Source organism: Electrona antarctica, assembly GCF_951216825.1.
Source record: "Electrona antarctica genome assembly, chromosome: 5".
In the NCBI taxonomy this organism is placed as follows: domain Eukaryota; kingdom Metazoa; phylum Chordata; class Actinopteri; order Myctophiformes; family Myctophidae; genus Electrona; species Electrona antarctica.
The window spans coordinates 31,765,300-31,784,576 of NC_136810.1; the positions used below are offsets into that span (position 1 = coordinate 31,765,300).

Consider the following 19,277-nt stretch of genomic DNA (forward strand, 5'->3'; position numbering starts at 1 on the left):
TAACCCTTTTCCTGGAGTTTATCCAGTTTCATCCAGTTAAAACAATTAATCCTGCATTTGCTCATTCATTTACTTAAGGTGTCCAGTTTGAGCTTTGAAATAACAAAATCTTAACTGGAGACAGCCAGACAGGTAGGCAATTTACTATCTAGGCTATTTATAATCATAGAGCTGTGTTTGTGATTTGAACCTGCTTTATTGTTTGTGAATAGTATACCTACTGTGAATCTCCTTCTAAAACATGACGTTTCAGCCTATATCATTTCATCACACCGTCTTTACTAAAGTCATCCCTAGGGAATTAGGAACTATGACTTAATTTTTTAAGTCGTAATTGGTAAAACATTTAATAAAATACAAATTGTATTTCACTGACAGCAGTAGGCCTATTTAACTTCTGGACAGCGAAGGGGGAGGTCATATAGGCCCAACCCATATTGCTCAATACTGTATGCTCAGTATTTGACTGCGGTAGTAGAAAGAAGAGAAGTGGTCCGGGCGGTTGTGCTCAATATTGTTCAATATATGCCACAGGGCAAGTGAGTATAGTTCATCGTCTTTTAAAAATCTGAGCGCTCCACTTCGCTCACCTGGGTTGTTGTTGCCCAGGCTCGCAGCTCACAAGTAAACATGAAGTCTCTTGTAGCCACACTCCTAGCAACATGCACATGGTTTATATGTGCCACTGCAGACATGGAAGGTAAGTTTATGATAGTTCATAGTTTTGGCTGTGGTTTTCTTTGCGACCATGGACATTTGAGCCTTCACATTATTAAAGGTAGGGTAAGTGATATTCTTTTGCTTAAAACAAAAGGTTTTTTGTTAAAAGGTTAAATCACAATATTCTGATAATCAGTGTTGGGCAGTAAATAGTTACTAGTAATATATTACTGTAATATTATTACCTTTTCCAGTAATGAGTAGTGTAAGGTATTACTCTGCCAAAACAGTAATATAATTACTATTTACTTTGTAAAGCACACATATTACTTTATTATTATTATTATTATGTTTTAGCTGTTGGCTTGAAAACATTTAATTTAAAAGGTTGAGAGAGATTACTGCTTTATTTTATAGCTTTTTTGGCTGATTGGTGACTCTTCTTCTTAATATTAATCAAAACAATTGGATTCAGTTCTAAAAGAAGCTGACTAAACAGATTGTGTTGTTGTACATCCCTTTTTTCGCATGCACAAAAGTAATATGTAATATGTAAAACTATTACTCTTGATTCGAAGTAATAAGTAATGTAACATTATTACTTGTTCTAAGGAGTAATAAGTAATAAGTAACATATTACTCTCCTAAGTAATATTGCCCAACACTGCTGATAATCTGATAGTAATCATTGCTATAGTGTTTGTTCAGTAACAGGGGTCTCTCTGTCTCTCCAGCTCTTTAATAAACAGAAAATTCACTTTCAGGTAGATGACAGAATTTCAGCCAATCAGGAGTGAGTAGCCATTTATCAGCATACATTTTTATTGCGACCATAGGCCGCAGTTACTATGAGAACCAGCATTTCCCATCAGTCGTGTCATGTCACATCACGCCTCCATATATAGTCACGCCTCGTGACACGTCATGCCACATCATGCCTCATGACACACTCCATATATGGCTGTCTGTAGAAGACTGGATCATCACCTACATCTGCATATATGGAGCCGGCCAGCAAATCTACATCTGACCTCACTGACACCAGATTAATAGTTTAACTCGTGCTTCTCAACTGAGCATTATAGTCTTTTTTCTACGTTGTCCGTTTTAACAGTTTGGCTCAGCACCAGGAATGGAGGATGTGCGTTACATATCTTATTCTGAATGTCAGTATATGGCCATATTTTGACAGTCTCTTGATAACCAGTGTGGTTGCTGTGACGCAAGTCACACTTGCTTGCAAATTGAGTTGGTACAACACATGGATCTAATTGTCAAACATTCAGAACAACAAATACATTTCACTGGGTTAGACCTAGTCAAACCCTGGATAGCCATACATGGTTTGACATACTAGATCTGCATATATGGAGCCGGCCAGATCTACATCTGACCTCACTGCCGTATTGTTTCACCGCAGCGCTTCTCGCCCTCAGGGCATCTTACGGGTACTGTTCCAGTTCCAATTTTGTCTGCTCATTTCTTTGTGTCATCACATACAATTCCACTTGTTTAATCTGTATCCTGACTGCGTTCTCTATCCTGATTGAATAAAATTGGTATCCTGACCTGAAAATGCATTTTCTGTTTAATAAAAAGCGGGAGAGACATGGAGACTCCGGGTCTATAGCAATGAGTACTATCACAATATAGAGCTTTTTAACACTTATTTTTAACCGAAGAAAATCACTTACACTACATTTAATCTGTTGCCTCTATAGTAGGCTATCATTATTGTTAATATTCTGCAGGGATTCTGGTTTTCGCCGTGGGCTCATCATTCAACAACACCTGCGACCTTTTACCTCATGCTAGGCGTAGGCGAGGTGAGAGGTGAGACCATTAACTAGGGCAGCTATCACATTGATTAATTATGCAACAGGGTTGCATAATTGGCCAATTAGAGGCATTCGTAAAAGTATCGCTTTCAAGTTTCAAGCCGTGCCAAATCTGGGTAAATTGGGTCGGGAACAGAGTGCCATTCCGACACACCGCCATTCCGACAATTGATTTCCATTGATCGAAGTGGCGGGGTTTCCCCACTGGGTCTGCCTCAGCTGGTCCATGCTATTAATTAAGTCACTGTAAAACTAGGTAGACCTTTCACTTGTTTGATTGTGGACAAAAAACAAAGCTACGGTGGACCTATAGCTGTCACCTGGCTGGTGTTCAGTTTGTCTTTTGACAAACGCATCGCACATGCCCTCCAAAATATTATAGGTTAGCTGGTGGTCATGGTTAAGCAACATTGGCAAGCAAACAGGGACATGCAAAAAGCAAAAACTAGAAACGTGAAGTTGTGTTTGTGTATTTGTTGCTGGTCTTCCACATGCATGTCCATCAGTCTGCCTTTAACTCAGTAGCCTACTGGTACCAACTTTAATGTAATTTAATGGCGTAGCTGCCGTAGCACGGCAAGCACGCTATTTGTCCTCAAAACAATACAATTCAAAAGGTCACTGAGGCACCAGGTAGCCTATAATGAATCTTACGCAGGGATAAATGAGTCCAATGTCCACTCCAAGCAGTTCTTGCAGGTTGGTGGTATTTTACTTTTTCTTTCCTTTTACAGACAAATACGGCACTTTGCTTTGACCCTGTCACCCTGGCAAAAACCTGTGCACTGTCCCGGTGCCTATCTGTGCCTGTCTGATGACAGTTAAATAAATTCACCTGTACACTCAATACCTTCAAAATAAAGCATGTAGCTGAAACAGAGCGACTTAATGTAAATCGCTCTGGATTAAGAGCGCCTGCTAAATGCCTAAATTGTAAATTGTAAATTGTAAACACAAAATTAACTGAAGTGATACTGTTGTAATGAAAAGTAATTTGTACCAAATGAAATAACAAATAAATAAATGTGAAATAATACAAAACAGCGAATAGCTCCAACAATTGGCAATAAAATGAGATGGAAAATACAAGTAGTTGCGGGCTACAAACAGAATAATCTTTAAAAATGATCATGCAGCTTCCTGTCTGTCCATTTTTGCACATGCATCTGCATCTAATAGGACCAGTCGTCCACACACAACTGGGGAGTGTGAGAGGCAAGTATGTGGGCGTAAAGGGGAAAGATACACGAGTCCATGCCTACCTGGGAGTGCCCTTTGCCAAGCCACCTGTTGGACCTCTGAGACTGACCCCACCCCAGCCTGCACAGAGATGGGAAGGTGTGAGGGATGCTACACAACAACCATTCATGTAAGTGAAGTGTAAATTACACACAGTTTATAAGCTTCCTGTATAGAAAAAGATAATCCGTGCTAAATAAGACCTCACTCTTAATTTCAAGCAACCTAAATGCATGTTAACAGGTGTGTTCAAGATGCCAGTTTGTCTGCTATGATCGCGGCCGATCTATCCATTGAAGGCAAATTCCCAGACATATCTGAGGATTGCCTTTATCTCAACATTTACACTCCTTCCAAACCATCTGAGAGTCATAAACTGCCCGTAAGTATTCAAATCACGACTCAGATGAAGAAAACATATGTAAAACCAGTTGTGTTTACAGTAGTACAGTATATCCTTTAAGGATATACAGTACTGTAAATACAACTGGTTTGAGTATTTTTTCTTCATGACTATAGTCAGGGTGTTTGGGGGAAGCATTTGAAAAATGTGACAGCCAACAGTCTTTCTTAAAAGATTACATGAAATGTATCCTGTCATTAAGGTCATGGTGTGGATTCATGGAGGAGGATTTTATATGGGGGCTATATCAGAATATGATGGATCTGCTCTGGCTGCCTACCAGGATGTGGTTGTTGTTCTGATACAATATCGCATTGGGATACTGGGATTCCTTAGGTAAGACTGGGTCCTCTCCTGAACCATGCAATGCTGTGTCAATTTGTGCTGTATGTATTTATGTTCTGTTCACTAAAGTTTCAAATAACTTTTTCAGTTTTATTTGATCATCAAATGAACTTTGAACCACACATGAAAAAAGTGGTTCAATTAACTCCTCGAAATCTGGAAAAACAAATATTGTAATATTGTCTATATATATTATATGTACTGTGCATGTATGTATTTTATAATATACTGCTCTGCTGTAACGCATTGTATTGTTGATTTATGTAACATAAACACCATGTAACATTTGTTATGAAAGGCAGGCACTTTATAAATACATTTACCTCACCATACCTCTGCAAACGTCTATGCTCATAAAGCACAGGAGACAAGCATCTACCAGGAAACTTTGGATTACTGGACCAGGTGGAAGCCCTACGATGGGTCCAAGAGCACATCCACAACTTTGGAGGAGATCCAGGTTCTGTCACCATATTTGGGGAGTCTGCTGGTGGAGTGAGCGTATCTGCATTAGTAAGAACACATGAACAAATGATATCTATTGAATTATTAACAATATGAATCTTCGCAACTTTGCAAGTCATTAGACGGTCTAGATCTAGGAAATATTTTCCATACTTTCAAGAGCTATGCATTTCAGATTACTTTATTGATGGAAAATTAATGATGCAAAAAAGTATACGATTGCACATTAATAAATAGTCCAAGGGATAAACGCACGCACGCACGCACGCACGCACGCACGCACGCACGCACACACACAAAATACTGAGAGCTTATTAGTGTGGTTGCAACCAGATTTTATTTTTTACTACTTTTTCTAGAGTAGCCTAACCCTAAAGTTTGGCACGCTACTTGTCCCACCGTTTTGGCGGTACACACTTAAGCCATAATGTCAAATCGACCGGCTTCATCGGGAATGGTGCGCTCGTATTTTGAGAAATGTTGTGTAGTTTAATTTAATTGATATTAATTTATTTGTGCATTACATTTCCCCATTGACATGAATGGGAAAATTAGGGGGGGGGGGGGGGGGGGGTGCTCATAACTCCGACATCTCATTAGTCAGACTACGTGGCTTTGCGTGCGGTTATAGGGAGTAGGAACAGGGTTAGTAAGGCGCGAGTCGGACTAACACGCTGTCGGAATAATGAGCCGGACACGGCACCCTTCAATTAAGGTGTTAATATCTTGACCTTTCTTAAATATGTTTTCCTCTCTTTTATTGGCAGCTTCTTTCTCCATTGTCCGCTGGCTTGTTTCATGGTGCAATAGCGCAGAGTGGCTCTGTAGCATGTGATCCTCTCTATTCCTCCGACCCTCTGCCTGTAGCCCAGGTTAGTTCTGCAATTACAAATGGCTAGATGAAAGGACATGTATACATGTGTGCGTGATGTGCATAACAAGTCCATAGTAAGACCCATTATTTTTCTTTGTAGGCTATAGCAAACTATTCCGGCTGTGATAGTTCTACCACTGAGAAGGTTGCTGAATGTGTGATGAAGCTGACCATAGATGACATAGTGAAGTATCAGAAAGAGGTAAGCATGTTTGGATCTTGCTGATACATGTCAACATAAGGCCTTTTAAAGTCATACAATTAATATAAAAAGCATGTTTTATTGTCATGAAACCAGGAAACTGATTATTTATTGTATCTTGACATGATGGGATGCTTGGGAAGGAGATAGCAAAAGTCCTAAGTAATTTATTTTATATCCTTCTAGCTGTGTCTATTGTCTTTATTTTGGTCTCTAGTATGAAGTACTACTACAAAGTAAAATGACTGCTGATGGACAGTTCCTTCTCAAATCTGGAATGGAGGCTTTACAAAATCATGAGATGCACAATGTGCCTCTCATGATTGGGTACAATAGCGATGAAGCAGGGTGGTTCTTTTTACATGTAAGTTGACATAATCAGAATCCAATCCAATCAAATTTGGACACACATACTATTACCCATGTTATCTGAAAGCATGTTCATACATTTATTATCTATACTGTATATAGAGGAAACCACAACTTTTCTGAAGTTATAAGCATGTGGGTATTTTATTTTTCACTCAGCATTATTGTTCCAATTATCGCGTATAATTCCATAAAGTCATGTGCTATATCTATCTATGTATATATAATTCTGTGTTTTGTTATGACAGTTCATGGGTCCTCTTACACTCTGGGTGGATGGAATGGACCGACAAGAAGCTGTGCCCATTATGTCCATGTATACATACCCCAATGTAAGATAACTCTACAGTTCTTGTAACAACGTCTGGTATCATGCCTAAATGTTAAGAACATTCCTGCCCTATATTTGATTTAACCTATTGTTTTGAACATGCCACAAAATACTTACGGTACCTCAACAACATGAGCATAACATAAGGTTGTGTTATGGCAAATATTACCTTCGAGCTGTTATTTACCTAATACTTAGTCTTGCATAGCCATACGTGGCTCTGCCACATGGCCATTTTTGTATACCACACCAAGCATATACTGTAGATGATTCTATATGCATGATTCTGAATCCATTCCAACAATCCTTGGGCTAAAAACGTCCCTAGCCGTCATCACAAATGTGATGAGGTCAGCACATTTGGGCACATTTATTTAGGCCAACCCATGGAGTGTTTTTCGTGTAAAACTAATGCTTGGAATGGATTCAGAATCCTGAAAACCCCCTAGTTTGACATGTCACATGCTACTTAAAGCATAATGAAATTTGGAAAATGTTGCCATGTCTATGGTGTGATATACAAAAATGTCCATAACCTTTTTTCGCAGTGTTTCCGGCAGAGCAGGCCTCTCATTCTGTGGACCTTAATGGCCAAATGAATAGAGAAAACACAAATAAAAAGTAAGGCATGACATCACAGGTTAAACTCTATTCCTTGAGCCTGTGGCCCCCCGGGTCTCGCGTTACCAGATCGATATAGTTGTCTGGCTACGCAAGACTAAATGCTCTATAGAAACTACCTCCCGAACTAAAATTCCCGTAAGGAAGCTGCCATTTCCGTTCACGAAAATATATTTTACTTTTTATTTTTTTATTTCTACTAAGCAAAAGCAATTATGCTTAGATGATTTCAATTTATATTAATATAAATCTGTGCGACTGTAAAGGGGAAACGGGAGTGGGGAGAAGGCTTCACTCACTGAAAGTTATGGCTACAGTACCTGTTGAGACAGTGAGCAGCATTGTCCACATGGAACTCAATTTAGACCACATCCTCCCCCCATTCACCACTTCCAGTGTTTTATATGTCAAGGCCTTATTGAATGTTCTATCTATGATCTAGCCTGAAGACCAGTGGATAACAGAGCTGTTGGCTGATGAATACATGGGAACGTCAGCGGATCATGTGAAAGTTAGAGATGCTCTTACTGAGGTGTTTGGAGATGTGGTGTTTGCCATTCCTGCCATTAAGGTTGCAAACTTCCACAGAGGTAAGATTATAACTAGGTGTCTTTAGGTTCTGTTTATCAACAGAACTTAAAGCTGCAATCTGTATACTTTCATGTTTTAACTGGATTTGAACCCGGGTCCCCAATGCAGGCATCTGCTGCTGAGCTAATAGAAAGCCTGTTTGGGCATAGATAAACCACATTGTTAACCAGTGGTCCTATAGAGCAGGGGTTCTCAACGTTTTTGGCCGGGGACCCCCGGAAATGCTTTGGCAATGTCTCGGGACCCCCACCCCGCCCCCTCCCGACCCCCAATATAAATTGACTGCTACAATAACCTTAATAATAGAGACAATACACCATAAATAAATACTGAAACCAGATATACATTAGGGAAGGTGTATGCATGTACTATGTAAACTCTTCATTTCCATTTTCCAGCCATTCAGTTGCAAAAAAGAAAAAAATGTATTTTTCTTTCTTTTTTTATAATTTGGGGACCCCCCAAAATAATTTGGTGACCCCCCCGAGGGGTCGCGACCCACGGGTTGAGAACCCCTGCTATAGAGCGTTGCAGTCCCGCCCCCTTTCATGACGACGCCAGGCCCAATTCCCAATGTATTTTTCCCATAGACATTTCAAAATTTAAAGACCTTATAAGCGTCGTACAAACCCAACTCGAGTTGTGACAAATCATGACAACAAACACAATATTTTGGACCAAACAAATAATTACAAAGAAGAAAAACAACAGTGTTGTAACCTGCCGTTTTCTTCTTCTTTCTAATTATTTGTTCGGCCCGAAAAAATGTGTTTGTTGTCATGATTTGTCACAACTCGAGTTGGCTTTGTACGAGGCTCTTTGTAAATACTTTTTGAAATGTCTATGAGGAAAATGAACGGGGAATCATTTCCTGGGCCCTGGTAGGGGGCGGGACTGCGATGCTCTATACCCCACATATCAATGTCTCAATAGAAGGGCAGGTACATGTAGACCAACTACAACTACATTAGTTATATTGTATGTTCTACCATACTGATTGGTAAAGATAATGTTTTATTCACTAAAACTCACAGAAACCAAAGATGAATGGTAACCCTTTGCATCCTTTAATAGACTTCCAGAGCTCTTGTCATAGTTTAGCTATTATTTTCAGGCCATTTTCAGTGAGATAAGAAAATGTATTCACTTCACATTTTAGAACCAGAAAGGGCTGCGTTGCCCAGCCAGTGTTGTGTAAGTTGTGGGTTGTAGCAGTTAGGCCGCAAGCATGCTTGGGTGGAAATTGCATTTCATCGACATATTCCACAAGTGAAAGTGCTTTAGGGAATATAGAGGCCCCTCTTAAGACCTTGCTCTTTTTTTAAAATAAGAAATGGTCCCCTCCCATTAATGTTAGAAGCCATGCAATTGCCAGCAAAAAGTGTGGAATATCAAAACTATTTGCCAGTCATGGTAACTTTACTCATACAAGATTATTTATATACAATTTGATAAAGGGAAAAAGGGTCTTGTTTCTGCAACAGTGTTATTTGCAACATTTGTGGTGCCCTGTATGGGTTTAAGTGAAATTGCTTTAAGCTAAAGCATAAAATAAAATGTTATGTTGTTTAACCCATTTAGACCTGAGGACGATTCTACAAATGCCTTCTAAATACTGACAGTATTCTGAAAAATGTTTTCATGTTCAAGGACCCCCAAAAATATATGTATTCATTTTGGCCGCCGACCCCATCTCAAAATATGTTGTTCCAGGGAATATAAATACAAATATATAAATACATATATAGATTTGTGCAAATGTATTTTGCACTGCTTTAACTATTATTAACTATTACTAAATATTCAGATATAAGTCCAACAAAAATGATTTTATTTTAAGATTTCCTTTATTTCCACCTTGAAACTACTCTATAGAATTCCCCCATAAAATGAGGTTGTGGCATATAAAAGTTTGAGAACCCTTGCTCTACTCATTGAAATAGTTGCAGAGGACATGACCATTTCCACAGGGGAACAGAGTGGGGTTTAACAATATGGTGACAAAAGGCACAACTGCATGCTGCCCAGAAAATATGTATCCCAAACATGGATAGAGCAGGAAATGCATATTCATGTCCTTGAGCAAGACACGGAATGCCTATGAGGGTGGTGTACCGTGTATGGTTGTGTGTGAATGCACAAAAAAAAGTGCATAAAGCACTTTGGATAAATGCAGACTATGTAGGCCTATCCTGATTGTTGGCTATTTTACTTGATACCTGATATTCTGAAAACCATTAGAAGAAATCAATGACCAGGTACAGTATGTTGCGTGACATGAATTCATTACTTTCTTTCATCCTCCAAACAGATGCAGGACTTCCAGTGTACTTCTATGAGTTTGAGGAGACACCCAGCATGCTCAAGAAGAAGAGACCCAGCTATGTTGGCTCTGATCATGGGGATGAAATATTTTTTGTTTTGGGATTCTGTTTCACAGAAGATCAAGTCATAGTGCAAGGTAAAACAAGACTAGGATTTGCAACTCATCATGTAGTCTATAATGTGATTTTTGTTAACACCATCTCTATAATTATTTCTCTCTCAGACTCATGTACAGAGGAAGATGAACAGCTAAGTAGAATTATGATGAAATACTGGGGCAACTTTGCTCGTACAAGGTAAGAGAGATTTTTCAATGTGCAGATTTTTTGTTTTGTTTTGTATCCAGTAACTATAAGAATGTTTGATGTTTGGAAACTAGGAAACTTAACTGAGTTTAAATAGTTTAAATAGTTTAAATAGTTTTGATATTCCACACTTTTTGCTGGCAATTGCATGGCTTCTAACATTAATGGGAGGGGACCATTTCTTATTTAAAAAAAGAGCAAGGTATTACCAAACATCCTCAGTTAAGTTCCCCAGAGGATGTTTGGTAATTCAATAAGGAAATCTAACTGTGAAATGGGGTTTTCGTTTCAGTAAATGCAATGACTTAATGTACTTCATGCTGTCCTCATTGGTATCACCAGCCTTCTCTTCTGTACTGTGTGTTTGTGTAGATCACCTAATGGAGCCGGCCTGGTACACTGGCCACAGTATGGAGCAGAGAGAGACTACCTCTCAATTGGGATGGAGCAGGAACCTGGTCAGCACCCAAGGAAGGACAGTTACATTTTCATGACTGAAACCCTTCCTGAGAAGATCAGACAACATAGAGAAAAGATGGAGAACAGTGAACTGTATGATCCTGTACTTATTCCTATATATAAATGTACCTTTTTTAAATTAGGTTTTGTCTGGGTGAAACTCACTGCAGCATCACTGTATGATACTTTTCTCAACAGACCAAAGACGGGGCCTGTAGTCCACACAAAACTGGGAAGTCTGAGAGGAGAGCATTTGAGTGTAAAGGGGAAGGATACGGGGGTCCATGTCTACCTGGGAGTTCCGTTTGCAAAGCCTCCTGTAGGACCTCTGAGACTGGCCCCACCCCAGCCTGCAGAGGGATGGGAAGGAGTGAGAGATGCCACCCAACAACCATTCATGTAAGTCATTCATGCTGTTAGGTATTTATTGGATTGAGTTTTGTTCCACATATTAACTGGAATACTCTTTTGGTTTGTTTTCACAGCTGTGTCCAAAATAAACAGATTCTTCTGGATCTGATAAAGATGCTATTCATGAATGAAGCAGATATCCCTGACATCTCAGAAGACTGTCTGTACCTCAACATTTACACTCCAGCAGTAGATACTCAAGATGTCAAACTCCCAGTAAGATCCTTGTTTTTCCTTGATGGAATTGGTGAGTGTGATTAGTAAAATTAAAAGGATAAAGATTTCATTGTTCTACTCCCTATAGGTCATGGTCTGGATCCATGGTGGAGGGCTATCAACTGGCTCAGCCTCATTGTACGATGGTTCTGCCCTGGCTGCTTACCAGGACGTAGTAGTGGTTCTGATCCAATATCGCTTAGGAGCACTGGGATTTCTCAGGTGAGGAAGATGAATTATGATGATGTCCTGCATCTGACCTAGAGGAACTGTGCCTTGGTGACTTGTTTTAGCGATTCCTGATCATCTACTCTTTTCAGTACCGGAGATGAACAGATTTCAGGAAACTTTGGTTTACTGGACCAGGTGGCAGCTCTGCGATGGGTCCAGGATCACATCCACAACTTTGGAGGAGATCCAGGTTCAGTCACCATATTTGGGGAGTCTGCTGGTGGAGTGAGCGTGTCCCTCCTGGTACAGTACAATCCACAGAAAAACTATTCTCTTAAACTTAATGACAGACACAGAATTAATTTATAGAGGACATTTTTCGTTTATTCTATGTTTTGTGTTTCTTGAATTATTAGGCTCTGTCTCCATTGTCTGATCGCCTGTTTCACCGTGGAATTGCTGAGAGTGGCACTGCTGCAATGGATTCATTATTCACGGAACATCCTTTGCCTATAGCACAGGTTATTTAGCAGTTTACTCTTTTTATGGCATTCATACAAGTTAGTAGCCCCCAGATATGTCTTTGCAATATTCACTTGCCAAGTTTTATTTTGGAAGTCAATGAGGCTCTGATTAGGATGAAATCTTGCCCAAATTAGTTGTAGTAGTAGACATAAATAACTAATGCAAAAGGCTGCATGGGCACATTATAGTCCGATATCCACATTGGATTCATTGGAGTCATTCACAAATGGATCCTGAGATTAAATGTTTGGGTTAAAAATGTGTACCGATAAATACATGTAGTACATGATGCCAACAAGAGTTTTATATGGTCTTTAAAATCTTACATTTCTCTGATTGTTATTGCCAGCTTTTAGCCAATGTATCAGGATGTGACATCACAAGCACAACAATGATTGCTGACTGCCTGAGATCCATGGACATTGATGCTATGCTGACTTTCGAAAAGGTTAGACATGTATTAGATATCATCTGCTGACATAACAAGTTGATCATATAGAATATTTGATTCGATTTTAGTGAAATGTATTGGTTGTTCTGAATGTTTGACAATTACTTTCATTTCAGTACCTCTTCCCTGAGATTTCCACTTGCAGAGCTTCCACATCTTAACCGATTCAGTACGGGAACCCCTTTTGGTGTTTTAAGCATCATGTTATACTTTAGCTGTTGAAAAATAGCAGATCGACAAGCTCGTAGCTCACTGGAACTGGTCACTGGAACAACATATGTTCAGATAGGGGTCGACGGCCCAGAGGCGTATCTACAATAAGGCGAGGGCAGGCGTCCGCCTGTCCAAATCCATTTCTGGCCTGGTCAAAATCCATACAATGAGAAAAGAGAGAGGACAAAAACAAGACCTGAGAACTATTAGTGGACAGCTGATTGGCCGTTGCGGTAGAGCGCGACCTCAATCGCCCATTGGAATGTAAATGCATGCCTTTCAGCCTTTGTATCCTACTCGTCTGGCAGGTATATCTCATTGAAAACCTTTAGTGCTACGATTGTGCGCGGGGAGACGACAATTAACACATCTTGCCTGTCCAAAATGTAATTCTTGCCTGCACAAAATGTAATTTCTGGAAACACCACTGCGGCGGCCAAATATATATAGTACTATTTCGCGGGCCTTCGGCCCGCTCATCCTAGCACCACGCGTCGCAAATGGGAAGAAGGCAATAGCGAGAGAGCGATACTGTTTTTTTTTCTTTTTTACTTGGAAACCCATGATGTTTTTCATATACCCAGTTGCTTGGAAAGTGCAAACTTGGCAACCTGACTGAGTGGCCCTATTTTTTGTTTTGCTTGTTTTTTTTCCGTATAAAAGCAAGCATGGCAAGTGGCAATGTTTCTATATACCAAGTTGCTTAAGGATGTCGCAAATGTGGCAACCTAGCGGGAATACTGTACTGTACTGTACTGTACTGTACTGTACTGTACTGTACTGTACTGTACTGTACTGTACTGTATGGTACGGTACCATACTGTGCAGTATTGTAGCATACTGTACCGTACTGTATCATACTGAACTGTATCATACTGTACGGTTCTGTACGGTACTGTACCATACTGTACTGTACTGTACTGTACTGTACTGTACTGTACAATACTGTCCCATACTGTACTGTACTCTACTGTAGCCTACTGTACTGTACCATACTGTACTGTACTGTGCTGTACTGTACCGTACTGTACCAAACCGTACCGTGTGTGCAGTGAAAAGCGGACGGGGTGGGGAATGGGGAATTTGTGATGTAATTTGCATCACAGCGAAATGTTGTGCAATAACAGTGTGTCTGACAAAAGTAATGTGTGCAGTAAATATGGCAGTTGTGGGGAAGCGATGTAGTGCATATGGATTCGGGTGGCGTGCAGGATTTGTTTGTGCATGGAGAGATGTGTGCTAACGGAGTGGTTTGGTAGGAGAAGGCGAACGGATAAACGGCCATGTGCTTGTGTACCCCCTTTCCATTAGGGTAAAATTATATTTGAGGGGCCTTGACATGAAAATGTTAGAGAATGTTAGAGAACGAAAGCCCCCATGCGATTTACATGGGGGCTCAATTTGTTTAAAAACAGAAACATGGGTTTTTCAGAAAACTAAAAATTATTTAGAAGGCATTTATAGAATCGTCCTCAGGTCTAAATGGGTTAAATCTCTTACACATTGGTATGCTTTTCTCTCAAGGAAAACATGTATCACCGGTACCCTGTCACCGTTGATGGAACTTTCATCACAAAACCTGTGGATGAACTGTACCAAAACCATGAACTTCTTAAAATACCTTTCATAACAGGCATTAATAATCATGAAGGGGGCTGGCTACTGCCTATGGTAAGTACATGTGACATTATCTTTGATATCATTGCATTAGAACATTCAATGGATTATTTTGAGTTCACTTACTTCATAGGTCTTTCTGAAATATATTGTTTTGATTCTATTTTTCTTTTCTTTCTTTTTTCTACAAAAAAAACAAAACAATCTTGCTCATCTAGTTCATGGCTCCCCCAAACTGGACAGAGGGAATGGACCGGGAACATGTCATGCCTATTCTAGCCATGTTCTTTCCCGATGTAAGACAAACACTGTGTTGCATGGCCTGAGTTTTGTCATGTTTTCTATTATTATAGACATAATCATTTCTCTCTTCCTCAAGTTGAAAGATGGCTCAGTGAAAGAGCTTGTGGCAGATGAATATCTTGGAACCTCTGGAGATCGACTGAAAATTAGAGATGGATTTACAGAGCTGCTTGGAGACATGCTGTTTGCCATTCCAGCCATTAAGACGGCAAATTCCCACAGAGGTAAGTAAGAAATGTTGTAATCTTAAGAATGGTATTAACCCGTTTTCCCTTGAATATTGGCGTTGAAACTCGCATACCTCATTTTGTCTACAACCAGATGCAGGTGCTCCTGTATATCTGTATGAGTACCAGCATCCACCCAAATTCCTGCAGGAGAGAAGGCCAAGCTTTGTTGGATCAGACCATGGTGATGAAATCATCACTGTATTAGGAAACTGCTTCATCACTTCCTATGGCGTATTTGGGAGTAAGTGCAATATTCAAAAATATTTAATTCATTCAACATAATAAAGGCTCTGGGTGCAGTATTCAAATTGAAATAATTAATAGAACATAATAAATATAACTTTGGCTCTGGCTTTTCAAGAATCCATACCCTTTTGAAAGTGTACATCAGAAGCTTCACTAAACCATTTTCTTAATCACTCTACAGTATTATGTACAGAAGAAGAGGAACAGCTCAGCAAAACCATGATGAGCTACTGGGGCAACTTTGCTCGGACGGGGTAGGATTACACTCATATACACAGTGGCCGTCATTTATGTGCACAACCCAGCATAGATTTTAGACCAGGAATAAGTTTAAGCCAAAGTCCATGTGAGATTTATCAAGCAATCCTATACAGCTGATCCTAGAGTACATTTGGTCTGTCCTTTGATAAATCTCACTCCTGAAACTGACGTCAATTTAAATAATAAGCTCAAGGGCCAGTATGTTATAATTAGATCATAAAAGTGTAAACCGCAATACATGCACCTTCTGACGTCAGAACACTTTTTCCGGAAAATGTGTGTATATATGTGTGTGTGTGTGTATATATACACACACACACACACACACACATGTCCAGTTGTCCGGACTCTCCAAACTTAGGAAAGCCTGTCCGATACAGAGCTTTTCTGACATAGGAAGGAGCATGTATTGACCTGTAGTCACTATAAACAAATCATTATCATCCTAATTAAGAACAAACAACTGTGTATGTACTGTAGGTCACCTAATGGAGCCGGCCTGGTACATTGGCACCAGTACGGTGCTGATGAACACTACCTGTCCATTGGGTTGGAACAGATGTCTGCTCAGCACCTGAAGAAAGACCGCTACACCTTCCTGACTCAAACTGTTCCTGAGAAGATTCACCAGAGTCAAGAGAATGTAGAGCACACTGAACTGTAGTACGGACAGCACTCCCCTTTGCATTTAGTCCGGCAGCCGACAGGCTTCTTTTGTTTAAAGCGGGAAATTTGGTATAGTCTTTTTTATTGGCCTAAAATATTGTTTATATACATACATTCATGAATCCACTTGCTGACCGGCTGTTAGTATTGGGCAATTTTTTTCCCCATTAACATGCCTATGGCAGGCAAAATTGTCAAAAATGTCAAACTTTCCTTCTAAAACGGTTAGTCCCAATACTTGATTCTGATTGGCTGGTTACCGTCACGTGACCGTTGTAAATTTCACCGATAACCCACACCTTCAATCACTTTATATCATTCCCAGCTGATTCCGCAGATCTGTAGCTGTACTGGGGAAGGGGAGCGCTTCATTGCCTTACAAACCCATGCCGTGCGGGCGTCTAAGCACCGCCCGGCTCATATGACTGTGAATGTGTGGCTCCAGGCAGCCCCGTAAAGACATCAAGCGCTATTCTCCCGTCACATAGCCTACTTGCCGAGCAAAACAAGGAAGTGATGTGGCTTATTAGGTTAATATTGCTATATGTTTGTAACCGTTTTAGAAAAGCAATAAGCCACTCGAGGCCCCAGCTTACCGGGTATTTTACAATGGCCCAGCCATTGTAAAATACCCGGTAACCTGAGACCTCTCGTGGCTTATTGTTTTATTATTCTTTAAGTAGCATGTGACAAACTAGGGGGTTTTCATGATTCTGGAAAAAAAACACACAAATGTGATGAGGTCAGCACAAATGTGATGAGGTCAGCACATTTTGGGCAAGTGCTGTTTTTAGCCCAAGGAGTGTGTTTTGTTCAAAACTAATGCTTGGAATGGATTCAGAATCATGAAAACCCCCTAGTTTGACATGTTACATGCTACTTAAAGCAAAAGGAAAGTTTGACATTTTTGCCTGCCATAGGATGTTAATGGTAGGGTCACAAGAAACCCCTATAAAACAAATTGCCCAATACTAACAGCCGGTCAGCAAGTGAATTCATTAATATATAGATATTTTAGGCCAATAAAAAAGACTATATACCAAATTTCACACCCGTCCACCTTGACTGCCGGACTAATTCCACTCACCGAGAAAACGACTAACTGGTTTCAATCAAACGCAAGTACATAACAGACACATTACATCAGAGAGATTTGATTAATAAGAAACGGATGGAAGTCCCAGTAATTGAATATTGTCGCAAATATTTCAGTGAATAACCATGATTAAAACGGGTGGTTGTGGTTGCTACGGTCTTATAGGCTTTTGCTTGGGTCTAATATGTTTGCTATAGGGTTAAACAGGGTTTAGAGGTTAACACAGGTGGTTAGTGGTTACTACTAGGGTAGTCTCTCAAGACTGTTGACTCAAGGAAATTCAAGGAAAAGAGGGTGCTGTTTTTCCTTTATTATTTGACGATGGGTTCTCAGATTGCTACTAGGGTAAAAAGGTGAAGGACTAATAGGCAGTTGCTAGGGTATAATATGCAGTTGCTACATTGTAAGTGGTTGCTACTGTAGGTTAATGATTGCTAATCGTGGTAATTGTTCACCACCAATACAATCAGAATGTACTGTATGTGCTGACTGTGACAAACATGCTAAAAGGTTCTATGCAGGCAGATGCAAACAAACACCAAACGTAGGACATAAATGAACATAACATGCTTTTCAATTTTGCCTAGTTTGTTGAATACATTTTAAAAACTCACAGAATGTAGAACACACATTAAATGTTTATTATACCAACTGGAAGACATATTTTGAATTCACAAATATCTTGAGTTAAGACTAAATGTGCCTTCTCCATGAAATGACTTTGACCAGAGGACATGAACAAAACAAATCTGATTAACTATACTGTATTACATATTGTTGACGTCATCATCACCAGCATAAACAATCATTTTCCTCTTCTGATCTTCAAAGGTTAATGACAAATGTTCACAAAGGGGCCTTTGGTATCAATGGTAGATATAATTTAAAAGAAAAACGTCCTGCACACTGTCTGGAACTTCCAAAAACATTATTCAGTTTAATTCAATTTCGGACATAGCCTACATCCTCATCAGGAGTCAGGACAAAAGAATATCACCTGGACCTTTTTCTTTGACAAAGTACCATTATTATCAAAGATCCGTTTGTGTATACCGATATATAATATAATATACCGATTTAATACAATTTAAATGCATATTTATGCACATGAACTATTCAGGATCATCCTGATGTTTGTGAGTCATTCATTGTTTATCGCTGCAGTTATCTCCCTGTAAAGAAATGTGAATAAACTGTGAATATTATGCTAATACAAATAATTGGATGTTTGACCATTGCAGCTACAGTATATTTATGGCACCTATTCCTTTACGGGACATTCTCTTCATAGATATTCCGTTAAAGCAGTGTAGATTGCATTATGGCCCAATAATAGCACATGCCATGCATGTCTCTATGGCGTAAATATGAAAAATTACTTAATTGGGATACCGGTAAGTGTCATGAACAAACTTACTCCAAACCCCTCATTGCATAGTGGAGACTGGAGATCGCTGTTTTGTACCTCATTATTGGTCCAACTGTGGTACACATGTACTTGGCGATATCATGGATGATAATGGATTAAGATCATTCTCAGATTTGAAGGAGTCATAGAATATACCAGGTATATTGTATTTACAGCTCTGTTCTGCTTCAACCAAAAAACTGTGGGTCAATGCAAAGGTCAAGTTTCTATCATTTATAAAGATTTATCACAAAGATGTACGTACTTTGTTAATACCAGTTATCCAATCTTGGAAGTGGAACACAGATTTGGGATTACATCATCAGCACTCAATTTATGAATAGCCTTAACAGACGACGTCACACTGATACACAACATCATGCGTGCGCATACGGTAGCACAAGAACCCTGCCTCTCATAATGCTGCCCAGCCTCG

At 39.6% G+C, this 19,277-nt stretch overlaps 1 protein-coding gene across 1 annotated transcript; it reads left to right on the forward strand.

Annotated features, from left to right (window-relative positions):
* Window positions 1-511: 511 nt before the first annotated feature.
* Window positions 512-17,425, forward strand: LOC306923491 (uncharacterized protein). Its single transcript, XM_079501617.1, has 25 exons — window positions 512-700; window positions 3,678-3,867; window positions 3,981-4,119; window positions 4,343-4,476; window positions 4,845-4,998; window positions 5,718-5,822; window positions 5,925-6,026; window positions 6,244-6,390; window positions 6,644-6,727; window positions 7,790-7,937; window positions 10,250-10,399; window positions 10,487-10,559; window positions 10,941-11,120; window positions 11,226-11,426; window positions 11,513-11,654; window positions 11,743-11,876; window positions 11,975-12,128; window positions 12,242-12,346; window positions 12,700-12,798; window positions 14,539-14,685; window positions 14,850-14,927; window positions 15,011-15,158; window positions 15,256-15,405; window positions 15,592-15,664; window positions 16,152-17,425. Exons 1-25 carry the CDS (start codon window positions 631-633, stop codon window positions 16,333-16,335), a joined length of 3,291 nt encoding a protein of 1,096 aa, XP_079357743.1. The 5' UTR covers window positions 512-630; the 3' UTR covers window positions 16,336-17,425.
* Window positions 17,426-19,277: the final 1,852 nt, after the last annotated feature.

Excerpts from the sequence above, each read along its gene's own strand:
- LOC306923491 (XM_079501617.1), top strand. The coding sequence starts at position 631 with ATGAAGTCTCTTGTAGCCACACTCCTAGCAACATGCACATGGTTTATA. Across the intron at positions 5,823-5,924 it reads ACCCTCTGCCTGTAGCCCAG|GCTATAGCAAACTATTCCGG; the intron begins GTTAGTTCTGCA and ends TTTTCTTTGTAG. Across the intron at positions 6,027-6,243 it reads TAGTGAAGTATCAGAAAGAG|TATGAAGTACTACTACAAAG; the intron begins GTAAGCATGTTT and ends TTTGGTCTCTAG.